The sequence below is a fragment of the Mercenaria mercenaria genome, chromosome 2 (genome assembly GCF_021730395.1).
Source record: "Mercenaria mercenaria strain notata chromosome 2, MADL_Memer_1, whole genome shotgun sequence".
Taxonomy (NCBI): domain Eukaryota; kingdom Metazoa; phylum Mollusca; class Bivalvia; order Venerida; family Veneridae; genus Mercenaria; species Mercenaria mercenaria.
The window spans coordinates 113,160,609-113,183,425 of record NC_069362.1 but is presented as its reverse complement, the minus strand read 5'-3'; the positions used below and the strand labels follow the sequence as shown (position 1 = coordinate 113,183,425).

At 36.0% G+C, this 22,817-nt stretch overlaps 1 protein-coding gene across 1 annotated transcript in view; it reads right to left on the bottom strand.

The window, feature by feature from the left end:
* LOC123564948 (sodium- and chloride-dependent glycine transporter 1-like) overlaps positions 1-22,817 on the bottom strand; it is a 50,874-nt gene that overhangs the window by 16,490 nt on the left and 11,567 nt on the right. Inside the window, exons 3-9 of the mRNA XM_045358877.2 lie at positions 19,003-19,171; positions 17,827-17,959; positions 14,039-14,173; positions 5,334-5,437; positions 4,619-4,746; positions 4,078-4,190; positions 3,143-3,274 (exon numbers count right to left, since the gene is read on the bottom strand). Coding sequence (XP_045214812.2) covers positions 3,143-3,274; positions 4,078-4,190; positions 4,619-4,746; positions 5,334-5,437; positions 14,039-14,173; positions 17,827-17,959; positions 19,003-19,171 — 914 coding nt within the window. The remainder of the gene's footprint in view (positions 1-3,142; positions 3,275-4,077; positions 4,191-4,618; positions 4,747-5,333; positions 5,438-14,038; positions 14,174-17,826; positions 17,960-19,002; positions 19,172-22,817) is intronic.

Genomic DNA, 22,817 nt, shown 5'->3' with positions numbered 1-22,817 from the left:
GATCTAAAATCTTTTTAGTCATAACTATTCTATTTGCCAAATACAACTAGCTTTTCATTACGCTGAGTAAGATTTTCCGGTTGTTTTGTTATCAGTTGGCATTAAGTTTGACATAAATACTAAGCATTATAACAACACCTAATGACATTGTCTTTGGAACAAATATCTCATTAATAACTGTGTTCTTTCACAAAACGACAGTTTTTATAATATGTTCAATTTTAACTGTAACTGTATTTGTCAGTCATACCATTCCTTTTACACAACACAATAAATGTTATATTCATGTCTCTTATTAGCTATTAGTATAGGGATAGGTGGATTGTACGGCGTCCATCGTCCGTCTTCCTGCGTCAACATTGTACTTAAATTTTTTCTCCTCTGAAACTACTGGTTAACATTTAAACCAAAACTGGTCAGTAGAATTTTGGGACAGACGCTATAAAGTTTGATCAAATGGTTAAAATCTTGGCCCCTTTAAGGCAGTAAGAGCAAAAAAAAATAGGAAAAAACATTTAAGGAACTTCTCATGAACCGCTTGATGGATCTTTTTCAAACATATCTGTAGCATCATTATAAACATCCTCTCCCAAACGGTTCAAAAGGGGACGATTGGCCTCTTTGAGGGGTTACAGGGCAAAAATTTAGAAATTCCCTTAAATGTTTTTAAATCTCATAAACCACTCAAGGATCTTCTTCAAACTTGATTTGTAGCATCATTTAAGAATATTCCCAACATTGTTCTGTTAGGGGCACTTGGGTCCCTTTCAGGGGCTGTTAGAGTTCAAAATAGAAATACATTTAAACGACACTCATGAACCATTTGATGGATAATTCACCAAACTTGGTCTAGAGACCAGTAAAAGGGGACCTTTCTCAAATTTGTTTGATAAAGGGGCACTTTGCCCCTCCTAGGGGCAACTAGATCTACAAATAGAAATACTTTCTGGTCATGAATCGCTAGACGGATCTTCATCAGAGATGGTCGGTGGCATCATTAGAGGGCTCTCTCTCAATTTTATTCAAACGGGGACTGTTTGCTCATTCTAGGGCTAAAAAAAAAAATACCTTTAATGACTACTTCAATGAACCACTAAATTGACTGCCATCATTCTCGGTCATAGCATCATTTTTTTGGCCCCCTCCATTGTTTTAAAATTGTGGGGTTTCGGTGGGAGAGAGCATGGCCCTCTAAGGGGCCACTAGACCTAAAGCTACAAATGCCTTTGAATGACTACTTCTCAACCGCTTGATGGATCTTCATCAAACTTTTATTAGGTCTTAACTAATTTATTCAATTAGTGTGGAATCTTTTAGGGGCTGCTTTGAATATGCAAAATAGAAATACATTTTACTGAAAATTTCCCCTCTAACTCCTGAATGGGACTTTATAAACCTTGTTTCCGAGCATCATTAAAAAGGTATTTACCATGTAAGTCTTATTCAAATCTATTCAAATAGGGACACTTTGGCCCTTTTAAGGGCCACAAGAGTTTAAAAAAGAAATAATAAATTAGATGATTTTTTTCGAGGTTAAGTGCTCTTGTGCGTGACAGCAAAAGATAATAAAAAATAAGAACATGTTTAAAAGGGTTTTCACCAAACCTAGCTAGAAGCAAAGTAAGGTGGTTTAAGGCTTTCTTCAGTTGAAGGACATAGGCCCATTTTGGCCTTTTGTTAACTTTTCACATAATTCTGACAATTATATTAAGCTCAAAGATATAACATCGCAAAATATGTCCCGTCATACCTTTCATACTAATCTTTCTGTAAAAATATATTCCATTAGTTTCCCGCATGTCGTTCGAAATCTGGTGGCATACATTTTTAACTTAATAAATGAGTATCATAACTAGAATTCATAGCATTTACTTTGCAACTAAAAAATTGCAGTACAGCACACATATTTCGTATTTGGTACAGTTATTTCATGTGATACTTTAGTAGTTTTGTGGCATTGAATTTGATTCACACCCACCATTTTGTAATAAGTACGACTACTTAAAATTCTAAGAAACATATATATCTATTCTCTCTCACAAACAAAAATCGTTATTTATATTCCTCACAGTTTCTTCATGTACGTACGTTCATTTAGTGACCTGAATTTCAGCATTGCATTCCTTGTTTGATATTTGTCTTTTTTTTTTAAGTCTTAATTTTTAATTTTCTCTGTTGTCAAGGGTTGCAAGTTTAACGATAGGATTTTTGCGTCTGGAAATAGGGATATTGTACTGCCAGTTCTTGCTTTTCTTAAGGAATACTGCATTCAGCAAAATTTGCCTAGCTAAAAAAAGTGTCAACAAGAAAATAAGCTAGCGCCTTACTGTAACTTTGTAAAAATAAAATATGTTCTGTTTTTCTGGTTTTATTTCTACGCTCTTAATAGACAATAACTTACTATCAAAAATTTTCTTCTCGGAAACATTTTGCAAATACCGTTGTTATATTCAGTGGTATTTCTTTAAAATACAGCTTCAGAAATGACGAAAATAGTTTCTATCCGAAATAAACATCAATACAGTCTGTTGCAAATCTTGCATGTATTTTCTTGCCTATAGCTTAATTGACAATGCTATGTGTTTGTTAAGTAACAAAATGATAAAATAACCCGTATACGCAATCTCAGCTATGCATGTCGTTTTGATAGGCATTCTAAGATATTTCAAACATGCTACAACTATGCCTATCCGCCATATTTTGTTGTGATCACATGCCTGAAAATGTGGGATTCTATTGGTTAAAATGGAGTTAAGCAATTCTGGATTAAAATAAATGGAGAAAAGAACACTCCTTTACAAAGTCTAAAAGTTGATCACATGATGTTAATTTATGTGTATGATTTGGTCAGAATAATTTTAAACATTACAGTGCTTTAAGTCCAGGAGATAGAGTACTTTAATCGTTACTGTTACATTCAAACAGAGGACATGGAGCAAAGTATTACTCAGTATCTTTCTCTATGACTTCAAAAGTTACGTTTTCTTGCTCCAGAAAGATAGAGCTCGGCGAGACAAAGAAAATGATGTAAAATCTTTATTTTTTCAAAAAATGGAGATAGAGCACTATAAGAATCAGGCGACGATTTTACTTACATATTGTAGAGAAGACCGCCATTAAACATTAGGTACATTGTACTTACATTCATGGTGAGAGGCAGGCTCAACACGAACAGTACGAGTGCTGTTCCAATGAGAACAAGGTATTTACGAGGCATCAATTTCTTGGGATATATATCAAACAAAGCCCCAGTCACAGTCTCAAACATACCAAACTGAAAATAACAAAACTGTTGATTCAGAGAGGAGGAAGGGTTTATGGGTATACTACTGTATGAGATACACTGACAGTAACTGTTGTTTGTGATTCATGTTAGGTAATGCCCAAGTAATTGTTTCAAACACCAATATCTAAATAACTCGATTTTTGATAGAAAGAAGTGGAAGCTTTTACGAAGTAATGATTTATCTGGATTAACTAAAATGCTCTTTTTCGATTCCAAACGCATCGAACTGAAAACAACTAGATCGTCGATTCAGTAGGGAGTTGTTGCTTGGCATTACTTTTCAAATGACGTAATACCCCAGTCAAATATATCAGTCTGAAATAGGTTACTGTAATCTAGTTAAATAAGTATTCCAAAAGAATGCATGTTCCTTGCTGTAATTTAACTCTCGTGCTCGTTCTTTGTTCTAACAAGTTTACTCCTATTTGTATTTCCGAGGACTTGCTCAAACATGTTTACCCATATTTCTATTTCCGAGGACTTTCTCATACAAGTTTACCCATATTTCTATTTCCGAGGACTTGCTCAAACACGTTTACCCATATCTGCATTTCGGAGGCCTTGCTCATACATGTTTACTCCTATATGTATTTCCGAGGACTTGCTCAAACACGTTTACTCCGAGGACTTGCTCATACAAGTTTACCCATATTTGTATCTCCGAGGACTTATGTCCTTGACTCGAACAAGTTTACTCCTATTTGTATTTCCAAGGAGGGCATGGTCTTTGCTCTAGCAACTCCCCCAACCCCCATCTTATCGCAATAGTTATATAAAGGTATAAACCTTACCGTGCTGTCAAATGCGACTGTTACGAGCATGAAAAAGAAGAGAGCAGCCCAGAACTGGGGCAGAGGCATCCTGCTGAGAGCTTCAGGATAGGCAACAAATGCAAGCCCGGGTCCTGAAATGAATATCACGGTCATTTTGGTCAGTGGAAGTAGAAACACATTAATTTTGATCAATATATTGACACGCAGGTTGTTTTTAACCTGTTAAACATACTCTTACAGCATTGCTTGATACAAAAAATAATTTCAGGTGACATATTAATAAATTTAATTTTCATAGTTCATAAAATGTTGTAGAATGTAACGACTACAAAATCATTTGTATTTGTATTGAATAACAGTCTACGGACTTTTAAAGGATAGAAGGCGTTTACCAAAATGTCTTTTTAAATGAGCTTTGAATATATTAGATGATACATTATTATCTATTACTGCCCCTGAGAAAAGTTCTCCGAAAAGCCCATTTTCGAAAGAAAAAATATCGATATAATAAAATATATACCTTGTCCAACATGACGGTTACTACTTTTTGAAAACTTACCTGACGCTTTGGCCGCCACTTCCACCGTCGTTCCAGCTTCCTTCGCCATAAAACCCATACATGTGAACACAACCAAACCAGCGTAAAATGCAGTAAAGGCATCGGAGGCTACACATATTGTTGTTTCCCTAAATTATGTCCAATTTTTAACTATCATGTTATTTGAAACAAGGCAATTGAATCCATTACGCTTTACGAGAAACCCCTATAAAATTGCATCGAATATTTTCAAGAATTCAGCTAGATTTCCATTTTGGTATATTTGAGCAAAAATGTATTTTTAAAAAAAAACAAAATACAGTTGAAACTCATATCTCGAACTCGCTTTCCTCAAAATTCCAGCTATCTTTAGGACATTTTCAAGTCCTGTCCCGCAAACATGCGCATTAAATATCATCTTAAGTCCAATTTCGGTTATCTCTAGGACATTTTCAAGTCCTGTCCCGAAAACATGCGCATTAAATATCATCTTAAGTCCAATTTCGGTTATCTCTAGGACACTTTCAAGTCCTGTCCCGAAAACATGCGCATTAAATATCATCTTAAGTCCAATTTCGGTTATCTCGAAGTAAAACGCTCTATCCCTTGGAATTCGACATAACCGAGTTAATTCGACATAAACGAGTTGATTCGACATAACCGAGTTTCAACTTATCATTTGGTTAAGACAAATCCTAACTAAATTTCTACTACGTTGAATTTTTATATCACTTACACAATGGACTTCTGGTGAAATTTGTTGTGACTTGCCATTGTAATTACTCCACCATAAGTGGGTCCGAGAGAGTAAAATACCTGTATGGCTGCCTCCAACCAAACCTGTTTATAAGCAGATGAATGGAAATATATCAGTACCATCTGTGTACAGATCCTTCGACATACATATTGTCAAAAATGAATCAACAAATATTGATGTATGACAAAATGCATGAAACTGGTTTATACTCTTTAACTTTGTCCGATCTTTTTACTTTGTTAGCATATAACGTATCTCCTTTTATCTTTCTATTTTCTGATGCCCTGTGTTGATTTTAGGTTGCTCTTTTTAACCACAGCTGAAAGCTGGTATCTAGATTTCAGAAGGATCAAGTGTTTATTTTGATGTAACTGAAATTCGAGTTAAAATATGTTTTGGGAATGGGATTTAAAAGTATTTAAGAGAATTTCGAAATAAGCTAGTTGGAGATACTTAGTTTCAACTGTATATTTTGCTGCGTGGAAAATTGTTGGGATGGATGTTTTACTAGCTGATGACATACGCATAACTGCGAAACTGCGTATTGTTATATAGAAAAAGAAAGACTATAGAAGAGTAAAGATAAAACGAGCCACGCCATGGGAAAACCAACATAGTGGGTTTGCGACCAGCATGGATCCAGACCAGCCTGCGCATCCGCGCAGTCTGGTCAGGATCCGTGCTGTTCGCTTTTGAAGCCTACTGGAATTGGAGAAACTGTTAGCGTACAGCATGGATCCTGACCAGACTGTGCGGATGCGCAGGCTGGTCTGGATCCATGCTGGTCGCAAACCCACTATGTTGGTTTTCTCATGGCACGGCTCAAACCAGTTTCATGCTTGTGATGATTACAAATCTTTATTGTTTTTCATATTATTTGTAGACAATTTTAACATCGACCGAAAAAAATGTAATGCAATGTTCTTCGTTGATAAAATGGCTATATCATGTTTCAAGGTAAATTCTCATAGGTGGTTAAGCAGATTTTGATCAAATAACTTAAAATTAATGTTTTTGGTTGAAAGATTAACAAATGACAATTTACACTGTTTGTGTTAACTGGATGCTTAATAAATGAATTTGACTTCCTGTCCTGGTTGCCCAACCAAGACAGAACTATTTAAGCATATATATAAATTTAATAATCATACTTTGCCTAAGAAATCATATGAACGTAAGAGCTAGTTTATTATATTTGTTAAATATTTACATTGACAAGTGTCATATTCAGTAGACGAAGTTGATTAGAATTACCTCCCATTACCTATCTTGATTGTGCAACCAGGATAGATTGGAAATAAATGAATTCTGAAGCCTCACACTGTTTAAAAACTAGCCTTTTGGACCAGATTGTTGAAATATTCCGATATTTATCAAATGCAAATATATAAAAAGAAGTTATATCGAAATCAAAAGCAGTAGTATGATAGTTAGAATAATAAAAAATACCTTTTAATACAGACTCAACTATATGAAATGGTCCCTTTTGTTCCTTAAATAAATCTCAAACAGAATATTACTTAAAATGAAAAATGTTATAAAGAGTTACTCAAATGTGATTGACCACCTTTAAAACTAAAACACTAAAATATATAGTTGACTTAGTCTGAAAATATTTGACCATCTTTCATTTAGGAGCTATTGAAATTCAAAAATGTTTTCAAAAATCAAAAGAAAGTTTGTCTATGTCTTTGTTTTTCACAAATACAATGCTAAAACATCTATATCATATTTTCAGAAAAAGACCAACCATCATTGTTTTACTCATACTGCAGAAAATGACAACTACATATTTACATACATACATACATTTATTCATTTACAAAAAGGCACAGTTACTTAAATATTACATAAGTAAAGGTGAAAAACTAAGCCTTTTTCACCATAAACTTTTCTTAAACACAATGAATGCTGTGAATGTCAGCAAGAATACTTCATTTCAAAACACATTGTCATGTAAAAGAAGTGAGAGAACAACACATCTCGTATATTTCTATTTACGAAAGCGATATTAAAAGAGTCTTCCTGATTGGGAAGATCTAAAACAGAATATTTGTTTAAGTAAGTTTATGGTGCTACATTTTTCATGCTTATCATTACATTCTTAATATATTTCATGGAACTACTTGTTTTTCTCCTATTTCATTATTCTTACTCTGCGCTTGCGTCGATATCGGAGTCACCCCCGTCAACGCGTCACCGGCCTGGCTGTGAAATTTAAAATGAAAACGATAATGTATTATCTTATATAGACAAATTGTCTAAAGACAGTTTCCATCAGCCTCAAAAAATTTAAAAATGAATTGGAGATAATCTAATCTACAGGAACTTTGCCAAATGATGACGCTCAGAATCAAATAATGACGTCATCATTATAATATATTAATTCGCCGCTTCTGGTTTATTTTTCAGCCCAGCGTATACAACTTATAAAATAAGGGCTATTTTTCGACAGTATTTTACGATAGTTAATGACAATATAAGCAAGAATTTTGAGACTGAGCTGAATATTCAAATGGTTGACCTATAGTCATGAAATCGTGTTGGAATATTATTCAATATCACTCTTCAAGACTAGAGTTATGACTATTGACTTAGTCAGAATATGCATTACATTTAAGGTCATAAAAGTTTGTGTCCAATGTATCTCAAAAAGGACTTGACAAGAGTCATAAAACATTAGGGGATTGTTATACAGCATGTTAAGTTGTGTACCTGGTATTGTGTTTGGGATTTCACTAAACCAGACCAGACTTATGGTCCTTGACTTAGTGAAAAAACACACACACACATAAAGTCCTAAAAAGTTTGTGTTTGCATATATCTTAAAAGATATTTCACCTAGAGTCACGAAACCATATACAGTGACAGGAACTGGGGGACACCAGCATACTAGTGTATTCTAGTAGACAGACATTTAGGATAATAATGCTAATGATAATGATAATAATGGTTGTCATCGTCATCATCATAATCATTATCATATCTTTATTTAAAAACACGTTACACATTCAAAAATATACAAACAAATTGAACAATATATAAATCTTATTTCAATGTGACCCTCAGGAATAACAAACACAAGAATGCCATTGACCCTAAAGCGCTCACCTGTGTAAAAAGCTTAAAATGTGTTTCGTTAACGTAATGGTACAAGTAAATAAATATCAAGGCTCTAGCTATTATGGATTCAAAGAAGAAATTATTCAAAGTTTCTTTTATATGAGCGTATATTATATACATGTCACACACAGGGGCATGGTCAGTTTTGAACCTAATTCAATAATTTGAACGATTCTGGTAGACAGTCAAACCCTGATATCACTGAGTAGCCAAATATCAAGGCTCTAGCTATTATGGATGTTCTTATATATAAGCATTATAGTAAGTACAAGTCACTTCCATTTTGACCCTGTTGCAATACTTTGAACAAAAGAGTCCAACTCTTATATCACATACTAAATATCATAGTTCTAGCTATTACGGCTTCCAAGATTTTCCAAGTTTCCAATTTATAAGCATATAGAGACAACTGTCCACACCCTCTGGCGGCCATGTTTTTTGACCAATCAGAATAATTTGAACAAGCTTTGTAGAAAGTCACTCAAGGACAATTTGTGTGAAATTATTTCAAAATCGGATCGGCAGTTTCACACAATACCCATTTCAATAACTTTGATAGAGTTTTATCAAAATCCACTCCGTGGCTTGGAGGAGATGTCGTTTAAAAAAATTGTTGACGTCGGACGGACGACAGACACAGCGTGATCACAATAACTCTCCATGAGCACTTTGTGCTCTGGTGAGCTAAAAATGTACCATCAAAAATGAAATTCTCAAATCACCAGCTCTGAAAAAGCAACTTATATACCATCACCATTACACAATATATAATCAAATGATCGATTAATGTATTCATTTAATATACATTTTATGATATAACCCTGTTTAGAATATTGTGTTATGCAGAAAATATTAAAAAGGAACAATCGCAGATTCTATAAATTACAGCTTACTTGTATGTATTCGCTCTTTCCTTTGAATTAAAAAGACTATTTACAAATGCGAATAAGTATAGGTATACAAGTCCACAAACGTTAACACTATAATAAACTAAACCTGTTTGAGGACTGCAACGCTTGACTTTTCAACAGCCTTGTCAATTTAATGAATATAAATCGAAAAAGCGGTACAATTTTGCAAAAATGCAGAACAGAATTATGGAACCTGCACAATAAATATTAACTCAGTACTGTGGGCAAGGTGTGCAGCTTCAATCTATTCCCATTACTTGGTACTGAGCTACCAGCTTACATACAAAAGTAAACACAAAATTGCTTAGTCGAAAAAGGGGCATAATTTTGTAAAAGTGAACCCTATGCAATGCATTTCAGATCATCACAGTGAACAAGTGTGTTGTTCCATCAGTGGGTACTGAGATACTAGCTTACATGCAAAACCTTAACCAAAAATTGCTAACTCGAAAAAGGGGGCATTCTTTTGTAAAAAAAAAAAAAAAAGCAAAATAGAGTTATGGAACCCGTGAAATGTAAGCTAGTTCATCACAGTGAATAAGTTTGTGAAATTTCAATCCATTACCACTAGTGGTTATTGAGATACCGGCTTCCAGCAAAACCTTTTCAACAGCCTTGTCAATTTAATGAATATAAATCGAAAAAGCGGTACAATTTTGTAAAAATGCAGAATAGAATTATGGAACCTGCACAATAAATATTAACTCAGTACAGTGGGCAAGGTGTGCAGCTTCAATCTATTCCCATTACTTGGTACTGAGCTACCAGCTTACATACAAAAGTAAACACAAAATTGCTTAGTCGAAAAAGGGGCATAATTTTGTAAAAGTGAACCCTATGCAATGCATTTCAGATCATCACAGTGAACAAGTGTGTGATGTTTCAATCCATTTCCATCAGTGGGTACTGAGATACTAGCTTACATGCAAAAACTTAACCAAAAATTGCTAACTCGAAAAAGGGGCATTTTTTTTTTTTTTTTTTTTTTTTAAAAAGCAAAATAGAGTTATTGAACCTGTGAAATGTAAGCCAGTTCATCACAGTGAATAAGTTTGTGAAATTTCAATCCATTACCACTAGTGGTTATTGAGATACCGGCTTCTAGCAAAACCTTAACCAAATCGGGACGCGGACGCGGATGCACTCACTAATGAGTATAATACCTCTTCGAATAGTCGAGCTAAAAACTGTGTCTTTAAGACAGTTGTACACAATGCAATTTGGTCTCAAATCAAAATGGATAATTTACTGACCAAGACAAATGCCCCTAATAAGTTTGACGGGTCTAGATAATATGGTTCTGAAGTCACTGTGTTGAAAACATTTTCAAATTTCGGGCCCCTGTGACCTTGACCCGTTGATCCTAAAATAATAGAGATCATCTGACCTGTTTAGCTTATGAAGTTTGAAGTGTATTGTTTTTACTGTAGGTCAAGTGTTTGTCAAGTTATTAGTCGGAATTTTATTTCTAAGTTTGGGCTCCTGTTACCTAGACATTTCACCTATTGACCGTAAAAATCAATTGTTTTCATCTACATGTACTGAGCAAGACCAAAGAGCCTATGCAGTTTGAATGTACTAGGTGAAATAGTCCTGAAGTTATATAGCAGGACCTATTTTCAAAGTTCAGATCCGTGTTACCTTGATCTTTGACCTAATAAAACCAAATTCTTTGACTAGGACCGATATCCCTATGAAGTTTGAATGTTCTATGTCAAACGGATCTCCGATTAATGGCGGGGAAGAATAAAATTATTGCCACACTGACCTTGACTTTTAACCAATGCCAACGCACTCTAGAGCCTCTAGATAAAATCGTTCATAACTTAAGTTATATTATCGGAAATAGTTTTCAAAATTCAGGCCCCTTACCTTGATCTGTGATATATTTGAACAATTGAATTTCGTTCTCTCTTAACTGCGAAAAGACTTCTGTCCGCTAGGTGTGCCTTGAGGTATACTGACACTAAACAGACAAACGACGCGGAAAAGGTGGAATCAGTTTTGCCCTGTAGAGCATTTCCCTTACTTTTGTTGCAATTTTGCTGAAATCACATGACAGATGTATGCTTGGTATTTAGGTAGCATTGTCAGCATAAAATATTAGATAACAGACTTGGTCATGGAAACGTAGGTCATACACCACCAATACAATTTTGAATCTCATATTTTTGCTTATTATTAAAACGTATCAACCTGAATTTTGAATTTTATTCAGCACTTACAATTTTCTTCATCAAAATGTAACTTACATACATTTGAAATGGGCCTTGTTATTGGAATGTTCCCAATGTTATATAGAGCTATTTGGTATTTTCATATCCATCAATAGCTAGAAAATTATCTCCTAGTTACGAGATATTAGAGTCAACAAAATGTTCATTTGACACACTTCGGTTGTCATAATTCAGACATATGTGTCATATCATTTATTGTTTTGAAAGAACTAGTGCCGCTGTGTGGCATTTACATAAATCAAAGAAACGGAGCGGTTTCTGCAAAATGATTTTAGCATTTCTGTTTTTTTTTCTTGTAATCTATTATTTACCGCCTTCTTTGTATATTATTGTTACCTTTATCCCATATTGTATAACATGAGCCCAAAAACAAGCAATATACACTAAGAACATTTAAAAATGCTCAGTTTTATCATTGAAAGAACTTGTTCCATAATGCGTATATTTATAAACTTTGCACAGTAAATAGTATGGTCATGAGATAGCTAGGTACCTATCACGATAGAGGAAGCGCTTACTTTTGACATGAATAAAAGCTGAAAACGATTTTCATAAACATGTGCAAAATTTTGTAGAAGTCGGGCAATCTGAAGAAAAGGTTGATTTCTGAATTGTAAATTACAGGACTTCAACATTCAATTACATTTAGTTTTTGAAAATACATGATTGTACAACAGAAGCTCTACGTGCACATATGACAATGGTCATGCTTCATGTACATCATTTTAGATTGGATTTTATATATAAAGCATATTTAATAATGAATGCATACAGGTTCAAAGAATAAAATATTAAACAAATTGGTGTTGCGTTGTGCGATATGCATAATAAAATATCAATTTAACATCAAAGCTGAAAAAGCACGTTAATCAAATTGAACTGAAGTTAAGCGGAAATAATAAACAACTTTTATTTAGCCGATTGACTTTCTTCATAGCTATTGATTCCAGGAAAAAAATGTAAGTTATGTGTTCTGTTGGTTTACATTCCAGACGTATCTTGTAAACTCGTTCAGTAGAAGAAATATATATAAATACACGCGTTTGACATAATCTACTCCATCAGACGTTTTTTAATGTGTTTTATATGTAGCTGCAACAGATATCGGACGACGAATTGATTGCCTCTGACAGGTTCTTTCTGAATGATTTTTCCGTCTTGTACCTGTTTGCGATGTTTTCATTTGTTATATCATAAATTGCTCTGTCGCAATTTTTACACCTGGAGTGAAGCAGTGATCACGTAAGCAGGATTTTAGTATATACAGATTTTCCTGATGCCAAAATATTTTTGTAAAAGCATTATTGCATCCATGAAAAATCGGTTAGAATGTTTCCCGTTTTTTCTGCAACGGGCAAAATCAACGTCAGAAGTTGTTAAAGTTGATTTGGCACTTAACCTACTAATCCGCGTTTTTCTGAGTAAGCGTGTAAGCTCGCTGAAAGGAAACCCCAGCATGTAAAATCATTATCTTGATGAAGGTATGAAGCAAAAATAAGTCTGATTGACAAGTCCTGGCAGAATTCAAGATATCAGTGTGTTCTGCTGGCAGAGACATTTTATTGTTCGCAAACATTCACAAAAAAGGCCAATCTAGAGGTGAGGCGAATAATCGAAGCAGAGATTACAGGTACTCGGGTCATTTTATCCCCACCAGTTATTGATGTAGCGAAGGTGTCAGTTAATTTCAGAATACAAGAAGGTACTGGAATGGAATATCATGCATACTATAGGCAGGTACAGCCATGCATACTATAGGCAGGTACAGCTAATGTGTAAAATGAAATGTCTTATCTTTGGAGTAGGCGATACTATTATAGGGGGAAATGTTCATCTATACTTTTGATCAGGCGATGCCTTCAGTGAAAGAAATACTGATAGAATTTCTGAGTACGTGCTGTCTTAAAGAGGAGGAAATGTTAACCAGTAATCAGTATGAGTAGGTACTGCCTTTAGAGAAGAATTTCTAAGCCTATAAGTAGACGTTGTCTAGTTTAATGTCTGATTAGTATATCACAACATTCCAGAAAGGAAGGATAATGCAACTAGTTCTAACAATGATAAATAACCCCTCCCCACCCCCTCCCCCCACCCCCACACACACCTTGCGGAAATTTACATTACATCAGCTGTAATACCCATTAAAATATAATGCTTTGAAACAGAAATTGTGAAAGAAGAGACGACAACGTTGAACGTAAACCTTACATTATGTCCGGCATTAGAGTAGAAATAACCTTGACATACCTTTCATTATGGTACAGCATGCTGAAATTGTGAAATGACACACCTATTAAGCGGCAAAATATTTTGTATGGTGTTGTTACGAACTTTTATAAAATGATTGGCGCAGCAAACGCAGCACCATTAACTCCCCTTTTCGGACAATAATTAAGCATTAAAATATTTATACCTGCGGTGAAGCAAGTTTTTCAAAATCTGGTGTAATATACCAAACAACTCCGTCGATAGCTCCGTCCAGCATCAAACCCCGGATCAGCAGCACAGTTAGTAACACATATGGTGCTGTAGCGGTTACATACACAACCTGTAAAAATAAACCAAGTAACGTTTGTAACAAATACGGCACTGTGGCAATAATATAAGCAAATCTCAGTACTGCCGGTAACACATAAAGCGCTCTCACAGTTACACACAACCTTTAAAAAATGATAAACCCAGTGACGTTATTTACAAATATGACGCAGTGGCATCTACTGACATAACCTGCAGAAACTAGAAATTGCTTTTGTAAAAAAGCACATGTCTCCCCCAATGCAAAGTCCTATAGGCAAGAAGTCAATAGGGGTCAGGAGCGAAAGTCAAAGAGACGCTGGTGGTTGGCTGCAACAGGGATCATCTACTTGGCATGTCCAGTCATCCCGCTAAATTTCAACACTACTGGCCTAGTGATTATCAAGTCACTGTTCAGGCTCCTGTGACCTTGAACTTTGATCAAGTGATCTAAAAATAAAAAGGGGTCATCTACTCTGCATGTCCAATCATCCTATTCAGTTTCAACATTCAAGGTCAAGTAGTTCTCAAGTTATTTTCCAGAAATGATTTTACATGACCAGGCCCCTGTGACCTTGACCTTTAATAGACTGACCCCAAAATCAATAGGGGTCATCTACTCTGCATGTTCAATCATCCTATGAAGTTTCAACATTCTGGGTCAAGTGGTTCTGAAGTTATTGTCAGATCGGAAATTGTTTTCCATGTTCAGGCTCCTGTGACCTTGACCTTTAACAGAGTGACCCCAAAATCGATAGGGGTCATCTACTCTGCATGTTCAATCAACCTATGAAGTTTCAACATTCTGGATCAAGAGGTTCTGAAGTTATTGATCGGAAATGGTTATCAATGTTCAGGCCCCTGTAACCTTGACCTTTAACGGAGTGACCCAAAAAACAATAGGGGTCATTTAGTCTGCATGAACAATCATCCTATGAAGTTTCAACATTCTGGGTCGAGTGGTTCTCAAGTTACTGACCGGAAATGGTTTTCAATGTTCAGGCCCCTGTGACCTTGACCTTTAATGGAGTGACTCCAAAATCAATAGGGGTCATCTACTCTTCATGACCAATTACCTTTTAAGTTTCAACATTCTGGGTCAAGTGGTTCTCTAGTCATTGATCGCAAATGGTTTCCGATGTTCAGGCCCCTGTGACCTTGACCTTTGACAGAGTGATCCCAAAAGCAATAGAGGTCGTCTACTCCAGCAGCCCTACAATCCTATGAAGTTTGAAGGTTCTAGGTCAAATGGTTCTCCAGTTATTGCTCGGAAATGAAGTGTGACGTACGTACGGACGGAAGGACGGGCGGACGGACAGGGCAAAAACTATGTCTTCCCCAGAGGGGGGCGGGGGGGGGGGGGAAGGGGAGACATAATAATACGACAGCACTGTTGATGACACGTGTTTCAGTATAGCAGTTATATTCACAACATGCCGAAATAATACGACAATACATTGGTGGCACGTATGTCGCTGCGGCAGTTACATAATTTACATTCATGACCTGTAGAAAAAATGAAAATTACCCGTTATATGTCGTTGTGGCAGTTGCATTCACGACTTATAGACATAGTATTGTATTTTGCCCAATTCGATTTAAACTTATAACATGGACGGTGCTACACAAGGCAGAATATATATGTCATTTCCCAAATAAATTCTTTAATGATTCGTGGGGCAATGAGAACGTTTTGTTAAACAGGCGGGGTAATAATATCAGGCTCGTACTTCGGTTTGTATGCTTATAATCTTATAATAATGAGAACAAAACATCGGGAACCTAGTCGCTCGTGTGTTACATCAACAAAAATCCACTATTTTTTTCAAGTGAAAATTAGGGAAATAAAGTGGTGGTTGGGAGACACATTCCACACCACCTGGGTATGCATCTATGTTCGCACTATACATAAATGCTACGAAATTGGATTTAAAAATACAAAATGGATGAATGGCAGAGTTCAAAGTGAGGCCCGGTTAGGCTAATTTTGGTCTATAAAATTTGGGTGATTTGGCCAATTTTCACTGGCACGGAAAGCGACAGGTGCATAGGACCGGAGAGTTGTCTTTATGTAGTCTATAGTATCTGCAATAGTCCATAGTAGTTTCAAAGAGAAATAAGCAAAAACGAGATTTCTATGGATATTCCAACACTGGTACCCACACGTCAATGTGGAATTCGCAAATCTGCACTCCCCTGCCACCTTAAAGTTTCATGTTTTCTACTACGCAGGTTGGTAAAATATGAAAATGTTCTGTCTTGAGATTGTTTTAGAATGAACGGAGTGTCTCAGTAAATTAGTTAATCGATTTTGCATGACTAAAATAATTCATTTCAACGTCGATGCTCATTAAAAAAAACATAATATTCATATATACTTATATATACAATGTACATGTTATAAACTTTCTTATTACATGAGTACCTATAAATAGTAACAAATTTGTGCTGAAAATTCTCCCATTATCGCATTGCGTCGTGTATTATCACATTATCATAATAAGCTCCGGGGCCATTATCGATAATGGCCCTGGCGTTAGCGCGGGAAATTAACGTCCGTAAATAAAAATGACGTCATGGCGTTTCATGGAGGTTTATTTTATCATCTTGAGCGTTACATCGTGTATTCTTCGTGAAATAGCGTATTTTTCTCCCTAAATTATGCAATAAGCAAGAAAGTAAAACTATCCAGGTATTTGATTTTTATAAAGTAAATAGACTCTTATAGCCTACAAATAATATAGAAACTGAAAAGCTGAAATTATTGTGCCAGAAGACGCAAGTAGGCCTACCCATATAAATGACACAAAAACCCCATTTTTTACTATATTATAGGTAAACATGAAATAAACAGGTAAATACATGGGAGCGCGGTGCCTTTGAGTGATAATGGCCCTGGAAGAAGATAATAGCCCTCGGGCTATTATCACCTTGCCAGGGCCATTATCACTCAAAGGCACCGCTCTCCCATTTATTAACCTATACATAATGACGTTAATTTTACAGTTGTACGTTGCAGCAACAGTGCCATTATCTACATTGGATATATTGCTAACCCTGCCCAGATTTTCATGTGAGGGAGCAATCCAGTTGGCTTTAGGAAGTCGGCGGTCCTACCCAGGTGTCCACCCGTGTCGGAAATATGACCAGAGGAACACCTGGGGCCATTGTAAACCAATAAAAGCTTTTACACAGGTATCAACCCGTGCCTGAAATATGACCGGAGGACCCACTGGGTCATCCTTGGGTTGCCCTTGTCAAGTGATTTAACACCTTACCTTTCTATGTAAGTTAACACTTTACCTTGCCAAGAAAATCAACCCCTTAGTTTGAAAAGTGATTTAGCGCCTTATGTTGCCAAGAGATTTGACCCCTAACAAAGCTTACGTTGCCAAGAGATTTAACCATTTACCTTACCAAGTGAATTAACCCCTTACTTTGCCAAGTGATTTAACCCTTGGTCTTGTCGAGTGATTTAACCCCATACCTAACAAAGCGATTTTATACCTTACCTTGACAAGTGATTTAAGCCTTTACCATGCCGAGTGATTTAACCACATACCTTGCCAAGTGGTTTAATACGTAACATTGACAAGTGATTTAAGCCATTACCATGCCGAGTGATTTAACCACATACCTTGCCAAGTGGTTTAATACGTAACATTGACAAGTGATGTAATACCTTACCTTGCCAAGTGATTGAACGCCTTTGATAAGTGAAGCTACAACAATTACCCAACCAACAAAATTGCTCAACACGAGATGCCACTGTATCGTTCCCATATTTTCCAGACCATCAGATTTTCGAAGAACATTGTATCTAAAAAATAAACCGCAATTGTCTCAAAAGAGAAGTTTCGAAATCGGCAGTTACATGCATATGGTGGCTGTTTAAGGACATTGCGTTATGTTGCGTTGCCGTGTGCACGTTTATTTATTGATTTTTGTAGCACGTTTCATTATGTCATTTGGTGTGCGCGAAAGCGTCATAACGAAATTTTGAAAATTTTACGTGTCCTCCTGGCGCAAGACATAACAAAACATGAAACGCGAGAGAATGAAACAATTTTAGTTCCCATTGGCGTGCGGACCACTAAAAAAGATTTCATTTTGCATGCTGACGAAATAAAATGTTTCGTTATGTCGCTTTGGCATTCAGGCGGTTATGCAGCGCATTTTGTGTCGTTCTAGAGCGCGCGTCAACGCGAGGCAACGAAACTTTTTATTTTGTCTTGGAGCACTTGCCAACCCGCTAAAAAGAAATCATTGTTAATGGTACGCATGATAACGCGAAACAACGAAACATTTCATCATTTCGTCTTGGCATGCGCGCCAACATATATTGTGTGTTGATGTTGCACGAAATAAAAGGTTATTTCTATCAAGTGACATGTTTAGTAATGTCGCATGTTTACTTTCATTTTGTTGCGTAGTAGGGCGTGCCAAAACGACACACAAACCTTTAAAAATTTTGTTATGACGATGTTGGCACACGTGTCAGGATGACACAACGAAATGTGCTACTTAACCCCTACCTCTCACTTCCCATCCCCACGCACGCCAAGAAATGCATCCAATATAGGTAACCATTTTTTTTCAGTTTGAAAAAACAATGTCATTCGCTAGTATCTACGGAATGCTTCTCGTAACGCATAATTGAATTTGACGAGAAAAGAGGTTGTAAATATGTGTTCTACAGAATCTCATAACTTCGCTACATGCGCTCAAGCGAAATTGACTATACATATTTTAAACTGGTTTAGCAGGTTGAGAACGTCAACATTTTCTGTCTTATTTCTTTTATTTGGATTCCTAAAAAGATCGACCTTTTCATTTCTGTAGTTTTTATGACTATATACTTACAGCCAAAATTCGTTAGCTGGTGAGGTGAACATGGACGATAATGTCATGTTACTTGAAACATTGTACGGAAGTGACGCTGATGTCGTGTTACTTGATATATTATACGGAAGTGACGTTGTGTTTACCGTTATGCTATTGTTAACACCGGATGTGGTGAAAAATTCTCTTTCTGTAATAGAAAATGTTATGAAAGCAATTGTATATATTTTTGAATCTCTAACACGTACATGTTATATATGGTATAGGTGGATATCTCTCTCACCATTACTACCTAAAAGAAGTTATGACAAGAGGTTAGTACTAACTGTGTTAGTAACTTAGTAAAGTATATCACATATGTACATGTATGCGAAATACTACATTTTTAAATATAAAAAAGTTCTAGAATTCTGCATGTATGGCACTTTTAAATAGGAATATTATTCTTTTGTTTCTGCTTGTAAAGATACATAGTCTGAAGAGCAGCTCTTTTTTTTAGCCATTGGTTTGTTAGAAAGATGTTCAAATGTTTTACTAGTATGTTACAACCTTATCGCAATTTAACCTATACATTGAATTCTTCCGTAGGACAGGATTTGGCAGCTAATCACATCACTCAAGTTTCTAGCATCTAAGTTCTCATAGATTTCTATACTACAGAGACAACCAAAGAAAGATGGTTTCATAGCTAACTAAAATTATTGTATCACTACTATTTTTCGTAAACCTTTAACTATATATCTGTTATGTGAAAGTAGTGTTTCAATGAATGAAAACTCTGGTAAAAACCTTTGCTAGTCAGTAAATAAATTTGGTGAAACCAAACTAAATCTGAAAGATTCAACTGCAAAATGTTTAGTCAGTACATAAATTATGTTGTCTTTACTTACTAGCTTTTTCAACAACAAAAGAATGCCAATGAGAATGCCACATTTCCTGCATGAAATTTCAATAAAACTTTTTTTGAACTTGTAGCATTGTTAAAAAGTTTCAGAAGATCAGTTATAAGATGAGGCATCTAGTAAGTAATCGAGGCTTTTAAACAACTTGACCTAGTGACCTAGTTTTTGACCTTAAATGACCTAGATTTAATCTTGACTTTGATTTCATTAAGAACATTATGACAGGGCTCAATTAACTGGTTAGATGGTAAATGGGCTTTTCAGAGTTAACATGTAAACTGTTTCCAGAGTGCCGGATATTTCTATCCGCACCTACAACCGGTGAAATATCCCTTTTTCCTGTATGCCATATACAACAAATAAAAGGAAAATAAAATCAAACGATCGAAGTGTTTCTCACAGTAGCGCCTTTAAACAAGGTACGAGAGACCAGCGTCCGCTAAAGAGGATAATTACATTATCAGCAACCGTGTTAAGTTTTGTGTGTTTTATCAGATGCACAACATTACGCTTTCTTCATACAATGACATTTACTATTCTGAACAAATACGAACTATATACTAGATTTATACACAAATTTAATACATATTGTATGCGTTATACGTCATCTATAGCACGAGAGTCATCTTACACCCCGGTGTTTTGTTTTCAACACCCGTGAATAAAACGAAACCCCAAGTCCCATATTTAAGGAGCTATTTCCCGTATCGCTGACAAATAAAATAAAAAAAGGTTATCTTATGAACGATAATGATACAAGTCATATTGTATATCATTTTGACTCTTGTTGAATTGTAAAATAAAACGTCGTTTTTGTCTTCAAATTAAAAAAAATTCTACAATTCGGCTTTTGTCCAATGTTGTAGATGTTTATACTTAACAGTTTTGAGCCAGACAACAGTGTAAGTTATGAACGAATTAACCAGTCAACAGTGTAATTTTGAGCCAGATAATAGTGTAAGTTATGAGCCAGTCAACAGGGTTAGTTATAAGCTAGACAACAGTGTAAGTTTTTAGCCAAATAGCAGTGTAAGTTATAAGCCAGTCAACAGTGTACGTTATGAGCCAGACAACAGTGCTAGATATGAGTCAGATATAATATAGATTGTAAGCCAGAGAACAGTGTAAGATATGAGCCAGACAACAGTTTAAGTTGTGACCCAGAAAAGTGAGTAAGTTGTCAGCCAGAAAAAGTATCAGACAACAGTGTAGGTTTTGAGCAAAACAACAGTGTAGGTTGTGAGCCTAACACCAGTGTAAGGTAAAAGACAGACAACAGTGTCAATAAAGAGCCAGACAACAAAAGTAAGTTTTGAGCCATAAAACAGTGTAAGCTATGAACCAGACAACAGTAAAAGTTATGAGCCAGACAACCGAGTAAGTTGTGAGCCAGACAACAGTGTAAGCTATGAGCCAGACAACCAAGTAAGTTGTGAGCCAGACAACAATATAAGTTATGAGCCAGACAACAAAGTAACTTATGAGCCAGACAACACGGTAAGCTATGAACCAGACAACAGTAAAAGTTATGAGCCAGACAACCGAGTAAGTTGTGAGCCAGACAACAGTGTAAGCTATAAGCCAGACAACCGAGTAAGTTGTGAGCCAGACAACGGTGTAAGCTATGAGCCAGACAACCGAGTAAGTTGAGAGCCAGACAACCGAGTAAGTTGTGAGCCAGACAACAGTGCAAGCTATAAGCCAGACAACCGAGTAAGTTGTGAGCCAGACAACAGTGTAAGCTATAAGCCAGACATCCGAGTAAGTTGTGAGCCAGACAACAATGTAAGTTATGAGCCAGACAACAAAGTAATTTGTGAGTCAGACAACAGTGTAAGTTATGAGTCAGACAACCGAGTAGGTTGTTAGCCAGGCAACAATATAAGTTATGAGTCTGACAACAGTGTCAGTTATGAGTCAGAAAATAGTGTAGGTTGTAAGCCAGTGAAAAGCGTAATTTATGAGCCAGAAACAGTGTAAGCTTTGAGTCAGATAATTGAGTACCTTGTGAGCCAGACAATAAAGCAAGTTTTGAGTTAGACAATATTCTTAATATTTTAGCCAGACAACGGTGTGGATTGTTAGTAAGACAACAGTGTAGGCTGCGAGCCACACAACAGTGTAGGTCATGAGCCAGACAACCATGTAAGTTGTGAGCCAAACAACAGTGTAGGTCATGAGCCAGACAACCATGTAAGTTGTGAGCCAAATAACTGAGTAAGTTGTGAGCCAGACAACTGTGTAAGTTGTGAGCCAGACAATGTAAATTGTGAGCCTAATAACCTAGAAAGTGCGACCACGAAGTATAAGTTTTGACCTAAACAGTACAAGTCATGGGCCAATCAAACAACAGTGTAGGTTGTAACCCAGACAACTGTATAAGTTGTAAGTCAGCATCGTTTATAGAAATTTTGCCTAGTTTTGACAAAAGAGAATTTTAATTATTTTTAGCTCGACTATACGAAGTATAAGGAGAGCTATCCTACTCGCCCCAGCGTCGGCGTCGGCGTCGACGTCTTTCCGCGTCCCCACCTTGGTTAAAGTTTTGGTGCACTTTCTCTTTTTTCAACTTATCTCTGTAATTACTTGTTGGATTTGATTCAAACTTGAAATACTTATTCCTCATCATCATCCACATCATCTGATATAAGGGCCATAACTCTGGCACCAATATTTCATGAATTATCCCCCCTTTTCACTTAGATTTTCAGGTTAAAGTTTTGATGCACTTTCATTCTATCTCTGTTATTACTGAATGGATTTGAGTCAAACTTAAAATAGTTGTTCAACATCATCACCCACATATGACGCAAGGTGCATAACTCTGGCACCATTTTTTCATGAATTATTCCCCCTTTTTACTTAGAATTTCAGGTTAAAGTTTTGGTGCACTTTCACTCTACCTCTGTTATTACTGAATGGATTTGATTCAAA